This window comes from Heloderma suspectum, chromosome 1, assembly GCF_057233095.1.
Source record: "Heloderma suspectum isolate Gila_16-S chromosome 1, 16-S_ref, whole genome shotgun sequence".
NCBI lineage: Eukaryota > Metazoa > Chordata > Lepidosauria > Squamata > Helodermatidae > Heloderma > Heloderma suspectum.
The window spans coordinates 175676967-175703077 of record NC_139458.1 but is presented as its reverse complement, the minus strand read 5'-3'; the positions used below and the strand labels follow the sequence as shown (position 1 = coordinate 175703077).

The 26111-nt window shown below is 42.0% G+C and overlaps 1 protein-coding gene across 3 annotated transcripts in view; it reads right to left on the bottom strand.

The window, feature by feature from the left end:
- The window catches only part of GALNT13 (polypeptide N-acetylgalactosaminyltransferase 13), a 328615-nt gene that overhangs the window by 14164 nt on the left and 288340 nt on the right, over positions 1 to 26111 (bottom strand). For 2 of the 3 annotated variants that reach the window (XM_084810981.1, XM_084810989.1), the window contains one exon: positions 22960 to 23094. In XM_084810981.1, coding sequence (XP_084667107.1) covers positions 22960 to 23094 — 135 coding nt within the window. Of the gene's footprint in view, positions 1 to 10575; positions 10732 to 22959; positions 23095 to 26111 lie in introns of those variants that run through there. The other variant, XM_084810998.1, reaches the window with a different exon arrangement.

Sequence of the window (26111 nt, the reverse complement as noted above, 5' to 3'; positions counted from 1 at the left end):
AAAAGTGGGGGACAGGGCGGGGAGAAACTCTGGTGTCTCAACATTGGCAACCAAATGCCAGCCCAATGTTAGCCCTGGTTTTTAAAACCTACTTTGCAGCCATTTTTTTTTTAAAGGACAAGCTTGCACTTGTGATCTACCAAGCTGAACATAGGTCGCCAGCCATGCATGGCAATTTCTCTAGGTGCCTGGTAAACCTGGTTTCTGCTGCCTCTCTGAGACTGCAAGAACTGTCTGGGGGACACCAGTCACTTGGCAAGGTCATCATATACAGATAGTGGCCTGATGCATCCCAAGAAGTTGTAAGTCCAGCAGGCCCAATTTATATGACTCGATGGCCTGGTTGTTACCACAGAATTCTGAAATCACAAGCTTTTCATAGCTGAAAAGGAGCCATGGCGCTGCCTTGGTGGCAAGATCATAGCTACAGTGCCAGGATAGACTTCTCAAAAACCATTTCTCCAATCAAAATTGCAACCCTGCCCCACCCATGAGATGGTAATCACTTAACTGGGATAAATAAGACAACCAAAATATGTGTATCTGTCTTTCCCCATTACACTGACCTAATCAGGGGAGATTTTGATTGGGGACTCGGAGAGGAGTTATTCTTTCCCCCTTCCCCAGGACCGTGGCCCTAATCCACCCCCATGACTGCTTTTAAGTATTGAAAAGGCACCAGAAGATCCAATCATAGATCTCCCATGCTATGTCTATTTGGCCCCCTGGCTTTGTGTGCACCTGTGTATTTCAAGCAGTGATACCCCTAAAGATCCATGAAGTATATGGTTCTGCATGAAGTAGGGACCTTATGAGTCTAATCTGCCCAATAATCAATAGCAATTCTTTGTTTACAGAAAAACAGAACAGTAAAATTATTCAGAGACACGGGATCTTGTTTATTTTGCAACTTTATAGATGGCATTAAGGAAAAGAGGAATTATATGCTAGTTGTTGCTGCAACCGCATTTATTCACCATTCATTTTTGTTTAATGAAGCCATTTCACTGAAATGGTTGCAATGACGAGATTACACGAACATCTGACCTTGCAAAACGATTACACTTTATTTCATGCTGGTAGATCGACATGTGTCACATTTTGCAATTTTATAGTGCTTCATTCAATATGCCAACAAATTTGGAACACTCAACAATGGCCGCAAGACTGGAAAAGGTCAGTTTACATTCCAATTCCAAAGAAGGGCAATGCCAAAGAGTGTTCAAATTACCACACAATTGCACTCATTTCACATGCCAGCAAGGTGATGCTCAAAATCCTACAAGCTAGGTTTCAGCAGTATGCGAACCGAGAACTACCGGAAGCTGGGTTTCGAAGAGGCAGAGGAACTAGAGATCAAATCGCCAACATTCGCTGCATCATGGAGAAAGCAAGAGAATTCCAGAAAAACGTCTATTTCTGCTTCATTGACTACGCTGAAGCCTTTGATTGTGTGGATCACAACAAACTGTGGCAAATTCTTAAAGTGATGGGAGTACCAGACCACCTTACCTGTCTCCTGAGAAACCTGTACGAGGGTCAAGAAGCAACAGTAAGAACCAGACATGGAACAACCGAGTGGTTCAAAATTGGGAAAGGAGTACAACAAGGCTGCATATTGTCACCCTGCTTATTTAACTTATATGCAGAGTACATCATGAGAAACGCCGGGTTGGATGAATCACAGGTCGGAATTAAGATTGCCGGGAGAATTATCAACAACCTCCGATATGCAGACGATATCACCCTAATGGCAGAAAGCGAAGAGGATCTCAAGAGCCTCTTGTTGAGGGTGAAAGAGGAGAGTGCAAAAGCTGCTTTGAAACTCAACATTAAAAAAACGAAGATCATGGCATCTGGCCCCATCACTTCCTGGCATACAGAAGGGGAAGAAAGGGAAGCAGTGACAGATTTTACTTTCTTGGGCTCCAAGATCACCACAGACGGTGACTGTAGCCATGAAATTAAAAGACGCTTGCTCCTTGGGAGGAAAGCTATGGCAAACCTAGACAGCATAGTAAGAAGCAGAGACATCACCTTGCCGACAAAGGTCCGTCTAATCAAAGCTATGGTTTTCCCAGTAGTAATGTATGGCTGTGAGAGCTGGACTATAAGGAAGGCTGAGCGCCGAAGAATTGATGCTTTAGAACTGTGGTGCTGGAGAAGACTCTTACGAGTCCCCTGGACTGCAAGGAGGTCAAATCAGTCCATCCTAAAGGAAATCAACCCTGACTGCTCATTGGAAGGACAGATACTGAAGCTGAAGCTCCAGTATTTTGGCCACCTAATGCGAAGAGAAAACTCTCTGGAAAAGACCCTGATGCTGGGAAAGACTGAAGGCAAAAGGAGAAGGGGACGGCAGAGGATGAGATGGCTAGATAGCATCACTGATGCAATGAATATGAACTTGAGCACACTCCGGGAGAGAGCGCAGGACAGGAAGGCCTGGCGTGCTATGGTCCATGGGGTCACGAAGAGTCGGACATGACTGAACAACTGAACAACAACAACAACATAATTTCTACTGTGAAAGGTCTTTAAGGAACATCTCCCACGAGGTGTGCCTCTTACTTTAAACAAACTGCCATGCAATTCCCAAAGAAAAGCCTACGTCTGTTTTATTAAATCACTCAAGGCTATTTTATATTTTGCAGCTCTATAAGAATAGAGCATTGTCTCTATTTATAAAAAAAGAAAACTACAATGTTAACCTATGAACCTTGTTTGCCAAATTATTCTGTTCAAAGAAAAGATTCAGGACCAATATGTCAACCAATATGTTTTAGGATTAATTAAACTAGTGGTATTGGGAATTTTAACTATTTTCAAGCCAATCTAGAGATACTGTGTTGTCTTCCATCAGCTGTTCCTTTGTATTTGTTGAATAATTTCATGTCAAATATATTGTTGGGTTTTCAGTGGTCTTCTACAACCACTTATTTCTCCTGTTCTGTCATTATGTATGCTATTACAAAGAGCTTTCTTTGTTTGGTCAACAACCAATTATATTGGAAAATATTGCCAATATAATTGGTAATACCAACAAAACCATCCTGACCAGAATTTCGTTAATTTTTCAGCATCAAGATTATTATACTGCAGCAACATCAGGCTGTTTAAACACTAATAATAATGTTTTAAAACCTGTCTTCTTGCTCAAACATATGTAAGCTTGTTTATAAGAATAGAGCCTTGTGTGGCGCAGAGTGGTAGACGGCAATATTGCAACCGAAACTCTCCCCACGACCTGAGTTCGAACCCAGCGGAAGCCGGGTCTCGGGTAGCCGGCTCAGGTCGACTCAGCCTTCCATCCTTCTGAGGTCGGTAAAATGAGTACCCAGCTTGCTGGGGGAAAGGTAGTCACGACTGGGGAAGGCAATGGCAAACGACCCTGCTATAGTTTGCCATGAAAACGCCAGCGTAAGCGGCATCCCTCTAGGGGTCAGTAATGACTCGGTGCTTGCACAGGAGGAAACTTTCCTTTCCTTATAAGAACAATGCTCATGCATTATAACAAAACCAGTAAAAGAAGCAAATTAATCATACTGTTTTAGCAATTTGAGTATGTATGTGGGTGTGGGAAGGGCTGTTATAAGCAACCTGGATAGAAGATTATTATTGCTACAAAGGCTTTTGAAATACTGAGATACAGTTCTAAGGAAAATGACAATTGCTTTATAAAGAATATTTTAAAATGTTTTGGAAACAGTCTTAAGAAAATGATGGGGCAGTATCCAGTACTGCCCATATACTAATAGGACCCATCACCACACCACTGCAAAAAGAAGCTAGCACTTCCTAACACAACTGGAAATGAGCTGAAATGCTCTTTTATGGAACAGGTCAGTGGAGCTCGCAGAATGGAGCTTTGCTGACCTTTCCTATTCTGCAAACTAGCATTTCAGCTTGTTTCCAGGGTTGCTCTAGGAAGTGCTAGTTTCCTGTTGTGCCAGCAATGGGCCCCACTACTGCAACACGAAGAGAGGAGGAGAAAGGGCAGTGTTGGATACTGCCCATAGTGCTGACTAAGTTTGTAATGAAAGTCTAAGCCTATGGGCAGAGTTGCTTTTTCTAATGCAACATTTGTATGGCACTTTTGAGATGCTTTATAAATGACATCATCATCATCATCATGAAAAATGCTCAGTGTTTATATATGCCACATTTCTGCCTATCTACTACCTATATGAATAATTTATTAAAGCGTATTTACTTACAGGTTTCTATGCTGCTTTTCAGGTACTGCTTCCAGAGTGGCTGACACAGGAATTCCATAAAATATTTTAAAATCACACATTAAAACTGACAAAAAACTAATACAGCTAAAACAATCATCAACTAAAAAAAAGCACAGGACAACTTCCAAAAGCACTTTTATATGCTTCTACAACACTAAGAGAGGGAACTAAACAAACAGCTCATGGGAGAGAGTTCCAAAGCTCTGGGCCTCCACATTCATTGACCAATGACAAACTTTGTGGAGGTTTATATGGAATAAGTTGTTCCCTGAGATATCTGGGCCTTAGTCCATTGGGTGCTTTATGGGTTTAAGCCAGCATCTTGAATTGGGCTCAAAAGCACACTGGCAGCCAAGGTAGTTGTTTCAATATAGATATCACATGCATCTGCCAACTCATACCCCATCACTAGTGGCATTCTGCACTAATACAGTTTCCTGTACAGTCTTCATGGGCAGCCCCATGCATAAAGTGCAGGTTCACTAGACACAGGCATCAGTGGTCAGGTCACTATCATCCAGCAGAGGACATAATCAGCATAGAAGTTGAAGCTGATGAAAGATACTCAGAGACACAGTTGTCACCTGGGCATACAGAAGTACTCGCAAGCTATTAACCTTATCCTTTAAAAAGAGTGTATTCCTGTCTAGAAATGGCTTTTCCTCTTTGTGTTGATCAACTGAGTTCTCCCCACTATCACTACTTCATCTAGTTTGGCCCCCAAATGAATTCAGGTAAACAAGAGGTTGTTAAAAACATCATCATCAACAACAACAACAAACAAAGAAGACAATCCTGGAAAGGACACAAAAATGGATAAACCTGTAAAAGCTAAAGCTTTTATTTAGATGAATTATATTATTAACCTTTTCCTCATCTGGACCCCTTTTTATTCTGTGCTTTGACATGCTGAATCCTCATGACTGCTATCATTTTCTGTATGTGAAATGCATGTGGAAACAGAGCTAAATAAACACTAGGTGCCTGCATCACCTTCCAAAAAGTGTAAATTAAGTTTTGGAATGGTGCTCTTTGTATGGGGCCCAGAAGCCAAGCACTTTCCCCCAAGACTCAATTTCACATGGGATTCACTGAGCAGTGACTACAGGATAGGCCAGGGTGGGAAAAAGTGATCACTCCTAATCAGCCAATAACAAACACAGCAGTATTGGTTATAATGCACCATTGTACATTTTAGGGTTTGCATACTTTAACTGGAGCTTTGTTGCATCAGATCTGAGACAAGATCTTCTCAAACATACACTTAATACATGGCCCTTACATCTGAGTGGGACCATCCATGCTTGTAAGGCTAAATGGCATATCTACAGTTAGCATATATAACAATAAGGGTCAAATTGTTCTTATGTTCTCGTTGACCTATTTGTGTCAGTGATAGAATTGCCAATAGACTTCAGTAAATAGCACAGCTGGTCCACACTGCTCCACATGCATCAACACAGCAAAGTCTATTACCCAGTGACAAAATGTCACTTCATACACCCACAGCCTGATCTTATGCTCCACGATGCAGCATCAGCAAAGCATGAGATAGGACAGCAGACCTCCAGGAGAAACACAATGTGTTACTTCTTGCTGCAATGCTGTAAGTTGGCTTTCCAGTGCTGCTGCACTAATGCAGGATAACAATGGTGATGCTGTGCCTTGTAAGGGATTTTGGATGTATGTGGGTCTCCTATACTCTGTGCAGCATTCTAATGGCTATGGACTTGATCTGTTCTGTTGGCATCAGTAGATCAATATACTGCCAAAAACTGGATAGTGCCACATCAGTTTTCCCACAACTTGCGGTGACCAGGATGCCATTTTAGCTGTTAAAAACAACACAAACCTTTGCTTGCATCACAGCCACTAAATCAGGGGATAGGACTGGTCCACTAATGTAGCTGCTAATCACTACGGATTATTGCATGGTTAAAAATACAAATAAGTATAAAACAATTATACTTCTTAGTTCATGTCAGTTTTTGGAATTAAAAGGGATATGTAAAAAGGGAGAAATAATGGATCACAGAAGACAATCAAGTTGGACTTTTTACCCCAGTTGTTTTTAACACAGCCAGAGTTAATTAATTAATTTTATTTATTTCATTTCTATACTGCCCAATAGCCGAAGCTCTCTGGGCGGTTCACAAAAATTAAAACCAAAGAGCACACAATAAAACAATACAAAATATATAAAACATTAAAACCACAGTAAACAATACAACCAGAATAAAACCAGAATAAAAAAAAACCAGCAGTGCAGGGATTTAAAATACAGATTTAAAACAGCAAAGCTAAAAGTCTAAAGAGCTATAATGCTAAAATGCCTGGGAAAATAAAAAGGTCTTCACCTAGTGCTGGAAAGAATACAATGTAGGTGCCAGGCAAACCTCACTAGGTTCGCCTGGCACCTAGGGAGGCTCATTCCTAGGGAGCTCATTCCACAGCCGGGGAGCCACAGCAGAAAAAGCCCTCCTCCTTGTAGCCACCCGCCTCACTTCCTTTGGCAGGGGCTCATGGAGAAGGGCCTCTGAAGATGATCTTAAGGTCCAGGCAGGCATGTACAGGAGGAGGTGATCCTTCAGATAACCTGGCTCCAAGCCATTAAAGGGCTATGAATGTTAATACCAGCACTTTTGAGTCCGGCCCGGAAATGGACTGGCAGCCAGTGCAGCTGGAACAGTACTGGCATAATATGAGCTCGTTGGCCAGTCCCTGTTAACAGTCTTGCTGCCCTATTTTGGACCAGCTGAAGTTTCCGGACCGTTTTCAAAGGCAGCCCCACATACAACGCATTGCAGTAATCTAGACGAGAAGTTATCAGAGCATGGATAACTGTAGCTAGGCTATCTCTGTCCAGATAAGGGCATAGTTGGTATACCAGCCTAAGCTGAGAAAAAGTGCTCCATGCCACTGAGTTCACCTGTGCCTCAAGTGACAGTTCTGGATCCAAGAGCACCCCCAAACTATGAATGTGATGCTTTAGGGGGAGTGCAACCCCCTCTTGAACATGTTGAATATCACCTAGCCGGCCAGATGAACCACGCACTAGCAGTACCTCCGTCTTGTCTGGATTGAGTTTGTTTATTGGCCCTCATCCAGTCCATTACCGTGCCCAGGCACTGATTCAGAATAGCCACTGCCTCACCTGGGTTTGATGAGAAAGAGAGGTAGAGCTGGATGTCATCCACATATTGATGGCACCTCAGCCCACACCTCTGGATAACCTCCCCCAGTGGTTTCATGTAGATGTTAAACAGCATGGGGGATAAAATAGAGCCCTGTGGAACCCCATGGTACAATTGCCATGGCACAGAGCAATAATGCCCCAGCACCACCTTCTGGAGTCGGCCATCCAAGTAGGAGCAGAACCACTGCAGTGCAGTGCCTCCAACTCCCAACCCAGACAACCTATCCAGAAGGATACAATGGTCGATGGTATCGAAAGCCACTGAGAGGTCCAGGAGAATCAACAAGGTCACACTCCCCCTGTCCCTCTCCCGGCAGAGGTCATCCCACAGGGTGACCGAGGCAGTTTCCGTTCCAAAACCAGGCCTGAAGTCTGACTGAAATGGATCTGGATAATCCATTTCATTCAAGAGTGCCTGGAGCTGTCCTGCAACCACCCGTTCAAGCACCTTGCCCAAGAAGGGGATGTTGGCCACTGGCCTGTAATGGTTAACATCCTCCGGGTCCAGGTTAGGCTTTTTCAGGAGTGGTCTGATGACCACCTCTTTTAAAGCGGCAGGCACCACTCCCTCTCTCAAGGAGGAATTTACAATCTCCTGGACCCAGCTGAACATCCCCTCCTTATTTGATTTAATAAGCCATGAAGGCTTATTAAAGCACACAAGTGGTCGATCAGACTTGGCCAAGCACCTTGTCCACATCCTCAGGCCCCAATAGCTGAAACTCATCCAATAGAACTGGACCAGATGGTGCTCTGAACACCTCTACCAATGGAAGTGCATTAATCGTGGTGTCCAATTCATGGCGAATCTGAGCGACTTCATCTTCAAAGTGCCTTGCAAACTCGTCACAGCATGCAGCTGAGGGTTCCACAGTCTCTCTCCCTGGCCCAAAATGTAACAAGCCATGAACCACTCAGAAAAGCTCCTCTGGATGACACTGAGAAGATGCAATGCTGGTGGAAAAGAACGGTCTCTTTGCCACCCTCACTGCCACAGAGTAGGCTTGATAGTGAGCTCTTACCTGTGTTCGGTCAGACTCAGCACGAGTTTTCCTCCACTTGTGTTCTAGCCGTCTCCCCTCTTGCTTCATTGCCCTCAGCTTGGGTGTGTACCAAGGAGCTGGCCGGGCTCTGCTCAGAGGGAGAGGGCGCTTGGGTGCAATCGTGTGAACCGCCCGAGTCCTCTCAGCATTCCACAAAGCGACCTGGGCGTCGACAGGAGCACCAGCCATAACAGCAGGAAAATCCCCCAGAGCCCTCTGGAATCCATCAGAATCCATTAGCCTCCAAGGGCAGACCATTTTAATAGGTCCCCCACCCTAGGGGAAGGCTGCCAAGAGTCTAACCCTCAACAGGAAGTGATCTGACCAGGACAAAGGGACAGATGTTAATTCCTCCACTTTCAGATCACCATCCTCCTGCCCAGTCGAGAAAACCAGATCAAGCGTGTGTCCTTTTAGATGCGTTGGGCCGATGACATGTTGGGACAGTTCCGTGGTTGGCATGGCGGCCATGAAGTCCTGAGCCGCCCCGGATACAGTGGCCTCAGCATGGAAGTTGAGATCCCCCAGGACCATCATTCTAGGGGTCCTCAACACCAAGTCCAAGACCACCTCCGTCAGCTCAGGCAGGGAGTCTGATGGGCAGTGGGGTGGGTGGTACACCAACAGAATCCCTAATCTATCCCGGGTACCCAACACAAGGTGCAAGCACTCAAGATCTGCACTTGAATGAGCAGGAAGCCTGGAGAGATGGATTGAATTGCTATAGACCACGGCAACCCGCTCTCCCCGACCCTTGAGTCGGTGTTGGTGCTGCACGGAGTACCCAGGAGAGCACAGGTGGGAGAGAGTAACCCCTCCCAGTTCCCCCACCCAGATCAATACATACCAGGCCATCCCCCTCATCCACAACCAAATCATGGATGAGGGAAATTTTATTTTGGGCCGACCTGGCATTCAGCGACAGCACCACCAGACCCGAGGGCAAGCTGGTAAGGCTGCCGGGAACCATCTGGTTGGGGGAAGAACCAGAAGAGGGGACAGCTGTAAGGTGTCTAGCCCCTCTTCTCCTCAGCTGGTCTGTTAATCCTCCAACGCCATACCTCCCCCTACCCATGACCACAGTTATGGTGGCACCTCCCCGACCCCCTGAGTTGCTTGAAAGACTTCCCAGCCACATATTAAAATATTAAGATGTAAAATATAGAACAGTATAAAAATATATAAAAGAGAACAGCAGCTAAAAAGGAGCAGGTAGAATCCATGTTTGCCCTTTTCTTTCTGGTCTTTAACGCTGCTGCCCTCTGCTGCTGCTATTTGCTGCTGGTATCTCTGGCTGCTGATGTCTCTGGAGAGACGGTGGGTAGATCTTCATGTGCTCCTCCATGCGTCTCCAAGTGCGACGCTAAGTGCACACTTAGCGTCGCACTTGGTGCAATGCTGAGGCGCACGCTGAGGTGCTGCCTCTGGCAGCCCCGCCTAAGTACCTGTTTGTTTGGCAGGGGCAGAAACAGGCTCAGGGTCCACGAGGTTCAGCTGGCAGTATATTAAGTAGCAATATATAAATTCTTTTCTTTTCTTTAATTTCTTAAGTTGCCTTTCTCTTTAAAAAGACCCGTCAACTTACAACAAAATTATTAAAACATACAAAATAGCTAAAAACAATTTCCATTAAAAATACCAAAACATAATTAAACAATCAAAACATCAGAAGAACCAACAGCAAACAACTGATGCATAAAAAGCCCATCATATGCCTTCAAATCCTTTGAGGAGCAGAGAAAACTCTTAACCTGGTATCATGTTGTATCAGCCCTGTGCAATAAGTATGGGACTGGGGAGGGTCCTTAGCCTGCTTAAATTTCTTGCTTGAAATCATTACAGAGACAGACAGGGTGCGCAGTCCAAATTGTCGGGCTTTCTGCTTTTTGTATTGGGGGGGGGGGGTGATGTCCAGGGCAAAAGAAAGGGTAAATGCAATTGTTAAGCTGCTATTTCTACATCTTAACACAATGTATAAAACTAAACTAATTAGGGGAAAGGGAGAGTGAGCAAGCAAGAAAGTGAGAGGAAGAATAAGAAAGCAAGAAGGAAAGCTCTTAGAATAGTTCTTTCTTTGATACCAACCTCTATACATTTATTAAAGAAAATAATCAGTGGGACTGTAAAAAATGTTCCTAAAAACCTCCAGCCGCGTGTAGTTTCTCAGTAGCCACCTTTGAAAACGGCGGCCATTACAAGTCTCCACTGTGGGACCATGAGTGCCATCCTCTATTCTGCTTATGGTCAGACATGACTGGGTAATGATATGAAGAAATGTGTGCTTCTGTGTAACAGAAAAATGGTAAAACAAACAGAAATCACAACCAAAGGAAAAGAAAAAAAATCACTACTGGCACTTTGGCAATGAAAAGGTCAGGAAATGAGAGTAAAAGATATTCTCAAACACAGTTGTAAGATTTTATCTTCAAGCAGTCCCAGTAATTACATAACTTCCATAAAACTATAAGAAATTGACAGAATTTATGAATTCAAAAAGTTCAATTCTAAATCCAGAAACAATGGGTAAGAACCAGAGAACCACAAGCAAATTTCCATTCATGCAAGAGGGCTTTCTTGCCTCTTCCAGCTGTGGCCCCTTTCAATCCCTCTTCCAAAGAGGGTTTGGGAACCCTCTGTTATGGCCTGGAATATGGAGTGGGTCGTATTGGTACAAAATGGATCCCTTCCCCTTGTAAGCAGAAATGCTTTCCACCCATGCAAAGGCTGTCTGGATCCCACCCATAGTCACAAGAAGTACGTAGGTGCTAAAACAAAGTGCTTCAGAATTGTCCCCCAACTGCATGACTAACTGGGACTATGGCTTCTTAGTCACACTAGAGACAAGTCATGTGATCTATTTTCCCATTGCCATATTTGTTTCACCAAGTACAGTATAATACATATTACAGAAATGTTTATCATATCTCACTGATAGTCTTCCTGGTCAACCCACTTCAAGTGAACCATTTATTTGAAACTAGTTGAATGTCAACCTACTTGTTCCACAAAATTATAAGGAACAGTCTAGGACTTTGGGATCGCACTGCCTAAAACTGCAGGCAAGGATCACATTTTGTGTTGTTACACTTTGTTTTTGAGAAAGGAAAAAGTTGCTTTTATAAAAGTCCTTCCACCTAAAAACTCCCTACAGCTAGAAAACTAGGACATCAAAGACAGTATTTTATCCCGGTCTTTTCCCTGTTTGATTTTTTTTTTTTTTTAACATGCAGGGAGAAGCATGTTTAGGTGCAAGGAGCATTCAAAATGTGCTGTAACATTCCAATTTAATCTGTATACAAGCAGTCTAAGTTTATCATCCACATTAGGTTTCACAGTACAAATGTGGAACAAGTCCTTAGAAAAATGGACCAGTAAAAGTCCTGCTGAACAACAATGGGTTACTAATAGCATAATATGGACAACAATCACTCATGGGAAAGATAATTTTCAGTTAAAGGTAGAAGGTAAATACATGACTTGCAATCTTTCAATTTGTGTACCATATATGTGGACATATTTTTATTTGAAGGCTCCAGTGTCTCCTATATTTAAACATGTCCCTCATATAGCTGGAATTAGCAAAACAGAGTCACAACAAAGAATTTTGGAAGCCCTGAGAATCTCCCAAGACACTGCATTTTTGTATTTCCATAATGTTAATGGAACTAGAACCCACCCACAGTGCAAACATTCAGCTGATCCTATATTTAAGGGATGGTGGAATCAAGCTACAAGCAAGATCCACCACAGAAGGAAGCGGGATTTATTAGGCACTATTCTGGGAGGTATGGGAACTGGGGCAGGTATCCTAAATTCATATGATATTGAAGTTACAGCTAACAAATTACCAAAGTTGGGAGAGATACTTGGAAGATATCAGATCCCATTAACACATAACTTTGGAATCTTGCAGGAGGAAATGGAAAAACAGTTCGGGTACAATGGCATGCATGGCAATTGCTGGGACAGCGTATGAATTTTTCACTGTCACAGGTTCTAGGATTGGAGAATGAAACTGGGATAGCTTTGGCGTGTGCTACAATACAATTATATGCAATTCAAAAGGTTGAACAAGCTGTAAGTCTTTTGGGGAATGGTTTACTTCCTGAGGAGTTCTGGGATAATACATAGTTATGGAACAAAAGAAAGCTTGGGTGGTATAATACTGATTCATTTGATTGGAATAAGCACTACTTAATGGGAACATTGCAAATGCATATGATTGTTGAACCAGCACCCCAAGAACAATGGGTTTTACCTACAGTAACAATTCCCAGAATTGTAGGGAATTCCATGTGGGAACCCCACTTCGTAGCAAAATGGATTACTAAAAATAATATGTTAGAAGAACACTGTGACCAATGGAAAAAAAAAATCAGTGGCTTTGTCCAACACTTACGTAGTCTGAAGAAGGTTATAATGCAAACCATAGTTCTGCAGTGTGTGAATGGCAAATTTAGCCTGTAATGACACTCGAGTGTATGATGTTGGACAAGGTTGCATGTGTGTGGTAACTACGTGCCCAGAAGTATATTGGGGAACTTCCACTGCAGGTTATGGGCCAACTGAAAGTTGTAGATGTAATGTTACTGAAGTTACTATGTGTGATAAAGTTTTCAGGATTTCAGCCTATGAAAGACGCCAGATGATATATTATGAGGAATTTCCAACATGGAATATTAATATTGGATTAAACTGGACTGGATTGGAAAATTTGGTAAGAACAGAGAAAATGGTTACTGATGCCATGCAAGAACTGGAATCTAGATTTCAACCAGGACGTATTAAGATTTGGCATAACAATGGACAGTTGCAAGCCTTAAGCAAACAAGGACAATCCTTGACAGTTCGTCATTGGTGGGATGTTTTTATGGGCTATTCACCTAAAGCCAGAGCTTTCCTTCAGCTGGTGTTCCACCCTATCATAATTGTGCTCTTCTTGCAAGTTCAGTTTGTAGATGTTGCCATGGGTGTCTTGTACTGGGTTAACAAATGGGTTAATCAGCTATTCATGTGCACCAAAGCAACTGAAGAAATTGCCAAAGTCCATATAGCTGATTAAGTTCAAACACAATGATAATACAAATGGAGTAGATAACACAAATATAGTAGACAATAAGAGTAAAATAACTTTTGTTCCTTGTTCTGGTCAGTGGTGGTACATCAGTGACTAATGTGGTTTGCAGTGAAGTGATATTCGTGCTTATCAGATATTGAAATATCTGGATAATCAGAATATCAAGAGGGGGACTGTTAATCTGGTACTAAAAAGGGTTAACAAAGAGTAAAGATGGTTGATTTAATCTGGGGGAGGCCTACAAGAAGAGCCCCTAGAAGACCCCAGACTTGTAACCAGCTTTATATTCCAGACTCTTGACCCCTGGGTGAAAAGACGGTGAAGTTTGATTCTATACTAAATTATGTTATTTCACTAACTGAGACTCTAACTGAGATTTTGCAGGACTGTCTTTGAAGAAGGGGAAAAAATGCAGCTGTCTTTACAAGCAGCTTCACAGAGCTTGCTCAAGGCCACAATGTGCTGGCAGAGTGTCTAAGTGAGATGAACAGCAGAACTGAGCATGCTCAGATACCTACTGAGAGTAGGAAAAGTACTGTTTTGACATCTCGTGGTGTACACCTGCTGATAAGAGAATGTCCTTACTCGATGCTAGTTGGGTGGGGAAGTGTAGCCCTGAGCACAAGCGACAACTAGGGGGAGGCATTTGGGCGGATATGACCAAAAATGGCCAAAGATGACCGACAGTTCAAAGAAGATATACCAAAGAGAAATGCGTCAATTAAGATAGCATGCCCAGATGGTAGACTTTGGGTCATATGTTGGGACCTTTCAAAGTAGCCCGTTTGTAATGGTGCCAGACACGTTCCCCAGACACATGAAATTATGGGAGATAGATGGGAGACCTTGTTTCTGATTGGTGAGCAAATGCTCTAAACACGTGCACCCCATTTCCTATTGGAAGCTGATTGTCTCATTGCTCCTTAGTCCCCACCTTTGAGCAGAACAGGGGTATAAAAGCCCAAGGAATAGGAGCTCCGGTGTGGTGCTTTTTGTTCCTGCTGCTGCTGCTACTCCACTTCTTTCTGCCGTGTCACCAGATCCACAAACTTCGGTATCTATAGACCTCTTTAGACTCTTAGACTTTGGAACTTAGGATGTTTTATAAAAGTAGAACTTAGAATGATTTCTGAGTTTGGGACTTGGAGGTTGGATCTGAGAAGGGGATTTGGAATCCCATCTTCAGAGGTGACAACTGGAATTATTCCCAAGTCTTGAGTTTTCTGTTCACTCCAACTCCTTCCTCTATTCTTCCTATGCCTAGAGGAACTTAGTAATGCTTTAGCATAAGTTTTTGTATTCAAGGAAGAAGCAGGAGGAGGTAACGGGAGGGTGAACACATAGGTTGAATTGTTTTCATTGAGCTTTGAACCGCAAGTAGTAAACAGTTGGAAAGAGGAGTCATAACAATGTTAGAAGCTCAAGCCGTTATCTTATTGGCCAAGTTCATAGTACCAGCTTTGGCAATTGCAATTCTTTTGATTTATCTTCTGTTTTTGTTGCATTCTCTTTCCCTGTAATTGGAGAGAAAGTTTCTAATGCTCATATAACCACCATGCCATTTTCTTTTTTTTGTATTTTTCCTGAATGTTCTGCAATAAAGCCATAAATATGGTTTCAATTTACAATCTCGTCTGTAGTGATGTTCTGTGGTGATGTTTACCTGTTGGGATTAGCTTGGTTACCCACTGGGGTGCTTTGGACCCATTTGGTATAGGTTTTGAGGTTAAGCGGGACTATATTTACACTGTGAAACAAACAGTCTTTGCTGTCTCCTCCATCCCACCTGTATGACATTACCACTGCTGACAAGGACCCTACAGGAGATGGGGGAAGCAAAAAGTTTCACCTCCAATGTCCCCTAGTTGTTCCTCCGCATTTGGTGGCAGCTGTGAGAGAACCTGAGGTGTTTTTTCCATCGGTAGTAATTGCCCTCTCTGAAAAATCTCCCATTTTTGGCACCATTTTTGCCCACTGAAACTGTGCTGGTTCAGGGCTGAATTTGGCTGACCACTAGTAGAGAATATCACTAATTCTTTAATACATGTATTTGATACAGTGCTACTGAAAACACACAGGGGAAACGTTTGTCTTGATCCAGAGATCAATGTGGACACAGTAATAACACCCACAAACTTACAAGGGCTTCCTCATTCAACTGAATGGAGGGGGAAACTCATACAATTAAACTCATACAGCTATTTGCACATATTTCAGTACACACAGACATTCTGGTATGGCACATCTAGGTCCAATAAGCTCAAATGGCCTGTCTCAACTAGTATTAAGAATGGAAAGCGATATCTGCTATAATTTTGAACCTAAAATTTGCATGGGAAACAAGTTTATATTAAGAAGTACATCTACAGAAATGCAACTATTCCCTAAACTTAGAAGGTTGAATGTATACTTTAAAGAGTTTTAAATTTGGGTCAGTGCAAGAAAGAACAGAGGAACTCAAAACAATATATCTGCATTTTAATGAATTTAACCAATATGTACTGCTTATTATGAACATTCAAGACTACACAATAAGTTTGCACTGACATTACCTTCTGCATGGTCTTTTTATTTTTAAAGGAAAGCTAAGTGAGAAGAAGTAAGGAACCGCTTCCCCCATCAATATTAAGAGCATTCAAGGATGTTACAGCTATGTTTGAGTAAAACCTTTGTTTAATATTTAAGAAATAAAACACATACTGCTTTTTGACTAAGTCACTGCAGCATACCATTTTTGTGTGTGATTAGAGTGTACTTGCATAGATAACAATGAGAAAATTCAAGAATGAATGTCCTTATAATGTCACTTTGAGTAAGCAGCTGAAACATCAATTCTGGCTTTAGTTTCATTATGTATTTGGGATGCATGTTCATGTCTCTTCCCATTTTTTTTTTTTTTACTAGCAGAAAGGAAATGTCATGTGAATAAATTAATGGGAAGGTTTAATAATCTCGCATATTTAAATATTTTGCGAACACAAATATTCAGGAGATCCAACAGATAATTATGAACAAAGTAAAAACAATTTTGCAAAAGACATTAGATCGAAAGGGAACACAATCAAATGCACAGTCTTCAATGAATTCTACTGAATTCAATAAAGCTAAGCTTATTTTAAATCCATGCACAGCCCTCTTGTACTGTTAGCCTTTCACTTAATCCTGCCAATTTAAAGGAAAACAATGAACCCCATGACACTGTTAATCTTGCAGTTTACAGATAAAAGGAGTGTTATAGAAAGTAAACAGCCTGCATTCTACGTGAAATTCTGATTTATATGCCAGATTTCTCAAACCCTCTTCTGCTTGGCTACTATAACTCTAAAACTTATACAACTGAAATGTTGTCAGTTCTCTAAATAATGCACACCATTAAGTGACAAGCTAGTTAACACATTACATTAGCCAATGCTAGTCACTGCATGCCTGCCAAGGGTTATTAGACTACCCTGTCAAACAGAAGTAACAGCTAGTTGCTCAAAGTAACAAAACAAGTGTTGGCACTATTTATGTACTGACCATTTGTTTTATTAGGTTTCAAATGCAACTGAGGTTTTACAGTTCAAGCACCTTAACTTATAATTTAAACCGTTCTCCTATTTGCCAAACGCTTTCATGACCAACTTTCCCATTTCCCTGCACTCCCCAGCAGGTATTCAAGTTTCCTTCACATCACTGGAGATTCTGACTAGTTGCAGAATGCTTACAAGTGCCCTCTGGCATCAGCATCCCGAGACCTTAATGAATGAAGTCAGAGTGCAGTTAGTTAATCAATTTGTCTCTCTGGGGTACACGCCCCAATGTTGTAATATGCTTAGCAAAATATGTATTCTTCCATACCAAAATCAACGGGAGCTTTGTCGCTCATATATCTAGGTGCAAGAAAAGGCCATAAACAAAATTTCTTTAGCAAGTCTGTTTCCAGATTCCAGAATATGGCAACACTGTTCCCATTTGTTTGAAATGAATATAATTCTGAAATAATATGCAGAGTGTATTTGAGGAAAGGACATTCTGCCCCCTTTGCCTTTAGCAACAAATGTGCTTTCTTTTTTGGCTTCTAAAAACTAAATGCACTACGACAAAATATTTTCACCTACTGGCATTGTCCTACATGTAAGAGGAAATCTAGAGTCTGTCATCATAAAATACAGTCTACTGAAAGCAACTAAACAAAGGTCATATGTATCACCACAGCAATAAACAACAACATCCTATACTAGTCTAGAATCAATCATGAGGATTGCCAGTTTTAACACACTTACCTCAAAGCTGTATTCCCATTTACCTACATACTGACAGAAGCAAAGACATGTGACACACAGTCAAACTATGGCTCAGAAAAATGTACAGAGAGCTTACGTTTGTTCCAGTTGTACATGCGTAGGCTTTATTCAGACATGTAACATAAAACCTTTTCACACTTATTCTTTACCCCAAAGCTGAATTTCTATGAAGATTTGTACTTTCACCAGTAATGCATTCAGAAAAGGTGAAAAAAGTATAAACTCCCATTAAGAGCTTTTCCCTGCTGAGCACAGAAAGGACTTGCAGGAAAAAAAGCTCTTATCTCTGATCAGCTGCTGACAGGAAATAAGAGCTTTTCCCAGCAGGGAGAGGGAACGGGGCCTGGAGGTGATTCAGTCATGCTTACTTCTGAGGCTTGTCCTGCAGAGGCTTTCTCTACTTACTTCTGAGTAGACAAAGGCTTGGTACATGGGATACTATTTGGAAGTGCTGCTGAGTGACTCAATCTTGTTTATTTTTGAGTAGAAAAAGGCCCCCCACTCTGCTAGTAATGGCAGAGATACTACACACCCCAACTAGTGTTGGGGTGCTTGTGTGCACGGACACATGTGTGGACCCTGGCCCTCCAGCAGACACTGGATATGGCCCTCAGGGCCAAAAAGATTATGCAACTCTGCTGAATAGGGATGGAAGAGCTCCCTTCAGCTCCCATTGGATTGGCTCAAAAATGAGATGTGCTATGTACCCCCAAATTAGTAGACTGGAAAAAATATATCAATTTTAGAAACAACTGAAAAAAGGGGAACATACTGTACATTTCCCATTATTTTCAATGGGAGTTCCATCTGTACAAAGGTATCCTTGTAACTTTGATGTTTTACATATTATCGGCATGAAATGGTTAGGCATTCTACTACCATCCAGGGCAGCAAAATTGCTAAATTTGAGACAGATCAGTCAAAGGGCCCCAGTTTCAGAAGCAATTAAAAAAGGCACACAGACATAGCCTAACTGCTATCTAAACTAGATAGAACTTTCAAGACTGATGGTTTCCCTGCTCTCTCTAGCCCTATTCAGGCAAAATATGCACCCTAAATGTGTGAAGTGGGAAGCATATTATCCCTGGCCGCTCTGTCATCAATTCCGTAACCCTATACACATGGAGGGCGATTTTCTGAAGAGCCTCCTGTATTCATGGAGGCTCTTCACATGATACTGAATGCTGATTTTCCAGCATTCCAAATTGCGTGTACAGCTTCAATGGATACAGGACACTCTCCCCTTCAGAAAGTTACCCTCGCCATGCAGAGGAAATGCACAAGGAGAGGGGCCACAGGACTAGTACACTCCCCCTCCTCATGCATTTAGGCTATACACTATCAGAATGCCCGAATAGGGCTTCTGCCCCCAGTGATCTTTCTGTGAACTGTACACTTTGTTCTAGACTATGTATCCAATGCAGCACCCCATCTCCAATACAGAACAATTGAAATCTAATGGAAAAATGAAGCCAGTGGGATTCCATTTGTTTTTCCGTTCATTTTTAATTCACACTCCTAATTTGTTCTATCTATATGATGACCGCAATTTTTCTACAGTGGGCATAACAGCAGCTGGGGCTGGGAAGGGGATTTAGATTAAACAGACACCACAGGAGCAGTTAAATCCACTCCTCAGTACTACAGCTATGACAAAAATTGGCACTCTCCATAGTTCCTTTAAAGTTTAAAAACAATTGGGAGACTCCATTATGGATCTCCTGTGTCATTTTTGCCCCTCAAATTTCACAGTTCAAAGTGCCAATTTTGACATATAAAAGCTAATATATCCTTAAATATAGCTTTTTCACCTGTGGCTCATCATGATTTCCAGGATCAATCAAGAACCATATTTTTATCTATCAAAAAATAGATTTGAGTTGCCATCTATTCTTCAGTTGGCTAAGATATAAACAGAGTCACTTGAGTACTCCACAATTTTGAACACCATCCCAGAGACCCAGGGCTTTCAGAAAGGACACTTACGCCTGCAAATTTAGATCAATGGGACTTAAAAAGTACTTAAATGTGGCTGGATCATCTCAGTATTTAGCAATTTGTACTGCTAAGTAAACAAAGAACTTTACAGAATATTAAATATAAAGCGATCCTACCATTATCATGATGAGGAAGTTAGGTGAGGAAATTATTTTTTTAATCTTATAAATATATAATGTATAAAAAACCATGATAAAAACATATACTTTAAAATTTGTTTTTATATAAACTACACATAGATATAACAAATAAAATAAAAGTTATACACAAATACACACACACAAAGGAGAGAAAACAAAGCAAAAACCCATACAGCCCAAGCCTCATATATGGCAAAAATTCAGGTTTCATTTAAAATCCATAGAAAATGAAGAACACACACACACACCTTAAACACAGGGCAGTTATTGCTAAGGCAAATAAATAGGTAACATCACCACAATAAAAAGCAGACATTTCAATACATGTAATCTCACATGATGTGTTTGGAAATTTTATTAAAAATATTTTCATGAAGCAGTGGCTCTTTCATTAAGGCAAGTTAGTAATAAGAGAATCTTACAAATAAAAGTCAGGACAAACTGCCTTCACAGACATCCCTTAACTCTCAGGACAACCATAAAATATTTCCTTTTTACTGGCTCCATCTAATGGCTGATCCCGATTTTACAAGATTTTTGTACTTTTTTCTGCAAGCTTTTATAACATATTCTCAAAAAACCTATGGCCAAATATGTTTTCAATTATGCAAAATGTCAGGGTCCTATAGACTATTTCAACTGAATCTAAGCATTAGAAAATGAATTATAGAGATGCTGCCTATCTTGTATTTTGTAGGACTGTCCCCCAAATATATATATAAAAAATCTTACTACACAAATTGCATGAGATTTAGTTCAATAATTTATTACTTAATGGAAAAGATCTGCATACATTTGCGTATAAATAAAAACAATAGTTCTGAAGAAACTATTCCATTTCTAGATGGTGCACATATGCACTGCAACAGGTTGTCTTAGAAGAGATATCTATTCTCTTGTTTGAGAACAAAGAATACGTTCTCCCTTGATCTTGCCCTCCACCTTTATTTTTTTAAATACCTGCATTATTTTTTAAAATAAATCTGCTTTCTAAAGACTGTATATTTCCCCCTCAAAATTGTAGATACTGAGAAACTCTGAAAGCTAAGTTCCAGTGCAATAGTTATGGCTGTGAGCATCCTTACGCAAACAGCTGCTGATAAGAGCGAAGTATTACCATCAGCCATAAAACATTGAAGAAAGGGGCCCATGGACAATACACTTCTCTACATTCAGTATTCAGCCACTTCTCTCTGGCTGGGGGAACATTCACTTCTCTTTGGTCTGTAATATTTGGGCTGATAGTTCATTTACACATGCAAGTTGCCATCTGATGCTACCATCTCCAACTGCTGAACACAAATGCATGAAACACCCCAATGAATGCATCTGATTCCTGAATAGTTTTCCATGAAGCTATAATCAAATATTTGAGCTCTTGCAGCAAAATAATGACTGACCCTTCTGCATCAGTTCTACATCTCTTGAATCTACCTAATACATTTAAAAAACACCCTCTTGCAGTGATGAACTTGTACAATATTTTTTTGCATCCAAAATATTCTGCGGGAGTAGTATTTATGGATGTAGAATTATGCACCTAGTCCCTGCATTTTATGTTACTGCATATTTTATTGTGAAGCATATTATTCCCTGAAAATGAAAGCATCCTTGAAATAATGAACAAGGACTTGTATATTAGTGGCTTATTGGAAAGCAGATGAATAGAAATTTCATGTTTCAAAAATTGCTGTATAAGCCTATTTTCAATGTGAGCTAGAAAGCATAACCTTGACTTCCCTATTGCCTTCTGTAGTCAAGACTGCAGTTCAATATTCTCTACCAGCTGCTGAAAACACTTCTATTTGAAATATCATCATGTGGGTATAAGAAAGATATAGCCAGGAAGGTGCCCTCAGTCAATTTTATAGCTTGTAGTGGAATATAAGAGGAATTTCATATGAAGGTTTCAAGTCATTTATGGCTTTATAAGTCAAAAGCAGCATCTTCCATAGTGCCCAAAAAGCTATAAGGAGACTAGCACAGACCCTGGGGCACTCATATAACATATACCTAGTCACTCACTACCATTAAGAGATGGAGCACCAGGCTCCACTGCAGCTGCAGTTTCGTAACAGTTTGCCCAAGAAATAATACATTACAGTGGTACATGGAAGAGGTGAAATCCTGAATTAAAATTTCTAGATCTGACATGTGAAAAAAGACTACCGATTTCATACTGGATGGAACAATGAAAATGTTCCTGGCCAAGGCTGTAAACCTAATTAACTGAACATCAGTTCTTCTCCATTCTGATGTAGCCTTGCCACTTAGAATCATAGGGTTGGAAGGGGCCTACAAGACCATCGAGTCCAACCCCCTGCTCAATGCAGGAAGCCTTATAACCAGGCGGTCTCCCATCCAAGTACTAACCAGGGCTGACCCTGCTTAGCTTCCAAGTTCAGACAAGATCAGGCACAACCAGCCAGCTGCACTCTTAATCCAATATTGTATGTATCTATATATGTGTACACATTTTTCCACCTTGGAATTTAAAATGCACAATCGTTGCTTCCCTCCACCAAGTGACAGCCTACCACTATAATAACCTTACCAGAATATGTGTATACAAGCATGCACATGCATGTACACATACACACAAACCCCAAATACGTATGTACTGTATATACCTACTCACCGCACTCATCAGATTAGATGTACCCTGGATGATTTCAAGTGAGTGTGGTATAAGGGGTTAAAGGTTAATGATGGGGTAAGGCTGGATAGGGGCAAGGTTTATTTTTTCCTGGATAGCCTGAAAATAGGAGAAAGGGTTTACAGGGCTATAGAAACCTATAGGAAACACCAGGCACACAAAACCTTGCCCAAAAGATTTCTTATCAAACAGAAAGCAGCCACGCAACTTCAGCTTAAAGGATTAATTTTGGGTCAGTTTTTACCCGTTCACCTCAGACTGGCAATAGCATTTGAATATGATTAATAAAAACAAATTTGGTTTCCTGCCATATTTGAATACACACCTCAGCATCATATTCCCAAAGTTGATTTCCTCTCATGTGGTGGCACTTTAACATAATCACAGGACCATTCAGCCTAGAGACATCCAAACATAAATCATCTGTGCGGATCTCCTTGTCAGCAGTATATGAAAATACCTGGAAGAGACAAATGGTTATAATATATGCTATCCCTTCCCCACTTCCTCCAGTTGTCTAACCATGACCAATGAAAGGCAGTATAGATAATAAATACTTCTGACATGTGATAGATAATTGCTGGTGATATGCAGCTTCCTTACTGTTAAACACACATAAATATCCTTCTAGATACCCTTATTTGGGGAGCATAGATGGAATGCTCTCCTGATACCAACGGTTGTGATGGGCAAAAGAAAAGAGTGCCTGAAATATCTATGGTCCAGTTTCCTTTGGAGGAGGATGAGCAACTTGTTTGGCACCAAGAAGCACATCACAAGATTTTGCAATGGCATTTTCAAACATAACTCCAACCCGGAGGTTATAAACCTTTAAAAAAAAACATTATACCCTGCTTGTCAGAACAACACAATCCTCAAGGCAGATTTTGACATAAATATTATATCACTATATAAATAATGTATTTTATTTGATATATCCATCTAGAACCCACTGGCAAAGAGCCTTTCTACATGAGGCTGTTAATCTGCTTTATCTACTTTCAGTTTCATTGCAGAATTGAGCTCCAAGCACTACACGAATTGTGTTTCCTTTCTTGCTTTTCTACTACATAACTTCTAGGTGGCACTGTGGTATAACAGAATAGCACAAATACACAAGTAAAAAGCAGATTTTTTTGCTTTTACAAATAAATACTGCAGTTTTCCTGCTCTAAAAAAACTCTCCAAAAGTTTTTGCTCCAGCTGGTCTAGGGACTACAGAAGCAAGCAAGCTCCCAGAGAGAGAGAGCGATCAGAGCAGGCGAACAGGGGGAGCAAACAGGAGTTGGCCAGGGGAGTAGCAATGGAAGAGGAGACAAAGGCAAAGAGGTAAGTGGGCTGGAGAAAGCCCAGGGAGGCTGTCCTTTTCCTTCTGCGTGGCTGTGAGCTCACCAGGTGCTCCTGAGAGCTCCAATTGAATTGAGGGGGTGTGGCCCAAGTATTCCCAGCAGCTGTGTGGGCAGGAAGTTTCAGTCTGTTTCCCAGCAGAGCAGAGCAAAGCAGAGCAGAGGAAGCTGCTCCAGCTGGTCTAGGGACTATAGAAGCAAGCAAGCTCCCAGAGAGCGAGCGAACAGGGAGAGCGAACAGGAGTTGGCCAGGGAAGGTCAAGGTGGATGCCCCAACATGGGTTTTTTTTCATTACTTTTTCATTTTTTTTCATTTCTTTTTCTTGTAACACACACTTCTATACCAGTGGGCTGGTGTTTTTAACCCCCAGTGAATAGAAGACCAGACACAGGCAACTCTAGAACAATCAGAAAGCTAGACACAAAAAGGGAATAGAGGCTATGGAATGAAAAGACTCTCCAGTGGTGGTGACCTGCAACATTTGTGCCATATTTGTGCAACAAGTGCAAGCTGATCACGCTGTTGGAAGAAAAAGTAAGAGGACTGGAGCAGCGAGTGTCGACCCTCCAGGGAATAAGAGAACACGAAGAGTTATTGGACAGAACGGCAGAACTACAGCAGCAAAGCGTAGAACAGAAGCTAGAAGAGCAACAGCAAGCTGAGGCAGAAGAGGAAAACACTAAGGTGAGGAAAAATGAAGTAGAGCATACTCCTTAGAAAAGGGTGACAGTTAGGAGAAGAACTAGATGCCACTCTGCACCCATGGAGGCAGTGGAGCTATGGAACTGTTTCCAGGAACTTGAGAATGAGACTGGAGGACAGCCTGCAGAGGAAGAATTACAGGGGAACCTGCATGAGAGTGAGCAAGAGGCTGAAGGTCAATCAAGCAGAGGCGATGAAACCAAGGCCTACAACAAGAAGAAGAGGAGTAGTAGTGGGAGACTCCTTGCTGCGTGGGATCGAAACCCAAGTATGTTGCGAAGACCCATGGACTCACCAGGTATGCTGTCTTCCAGGAGGATGGATTAGAGACATGACTGAAGGGTTGCCTGCACACATACAGCCCACTGATAGGTATCCCCTTCATCTCATCCATGTGGGAACAAATGATACTGCCAAGAGGAGCTACGAAGAAATCACGTCAGACTTTGAAGCTTTGGGAAGGAAACTCAAGAACTTGAGGGACAGAAAGGGAAAGAAAAATACTCTGGGTGAATGACTGGCTATTAAGGTGATGCTGGCGTGAGAGATTTGGATTCTGGGACCTCGGGCTATATTTCCTGGAAGATGTACTGTTGGCAAGGGATGGGGTGCACCTCACAAAGGCTGGGAAGAATGTGTTTGGCCACAGCATGAAGAACTTCATCAGGAGTAGGGGATGTACAAAAGTCACTTACCTGGTCTCGCAGCTTGCTTCGCGGTGGGGGGGAGGCGCTTCGCTTCTCCCCTCGAAGTTCAGGCGAGGGGGGGGAGCTGTGTTGCCTCGCCCAGCTGAAATTCAGGTGGGGGGGAGGCTTCCCGCCTCGCCCGGTTGAAATTCAGGCCGGGGAGAAGCGCCCCGTCTGCCCAGCTGCGAACTAAGAAAGTAAAAAAAAAAAAAAGACCCCGTGATAGGCTACGTAACGATTTACGCAGCCTATCACGGCTAGATCTGCAAAGTGAGCCGTGATAGGCTACGTTAATCGTTACGTAGCCTATCACGGGTGACTTTGAAAAAAAAGGGGGGAAAAAGCACGTACGCAAATGGCGGCCCCCATGGGGGCTGCCATTTGCGTATGCGCTTTTTTTTTTCCCCAAAGTCATCCGTGATAGGCTACGTAACAATTAACGTAGCCTATCACGGCTGACTTTGCAGATCTAGCCGTGATAGGCTATGTTAATCGTTATGTAGCCTATCACGGGGTTGTTGTTTTTTTTTACTTCAGCTGTAATGGTGGTGGCGGCAGCCGGTCGAAAGATCAGCTGCCGCCCCCGCCGAACCACCGCCGGGAGGGACATTCGGCTACGGTAAGTCCCATCCCGGGGGGGGGGCGCGGAGAATTTCACCGCCGATTTCGGGGGGCCGAATGCATTGGCGCTCGGCCCCCCGAAGATTCGGGGAGAAATTCTCCGCCATCCCTAATCAGGAGG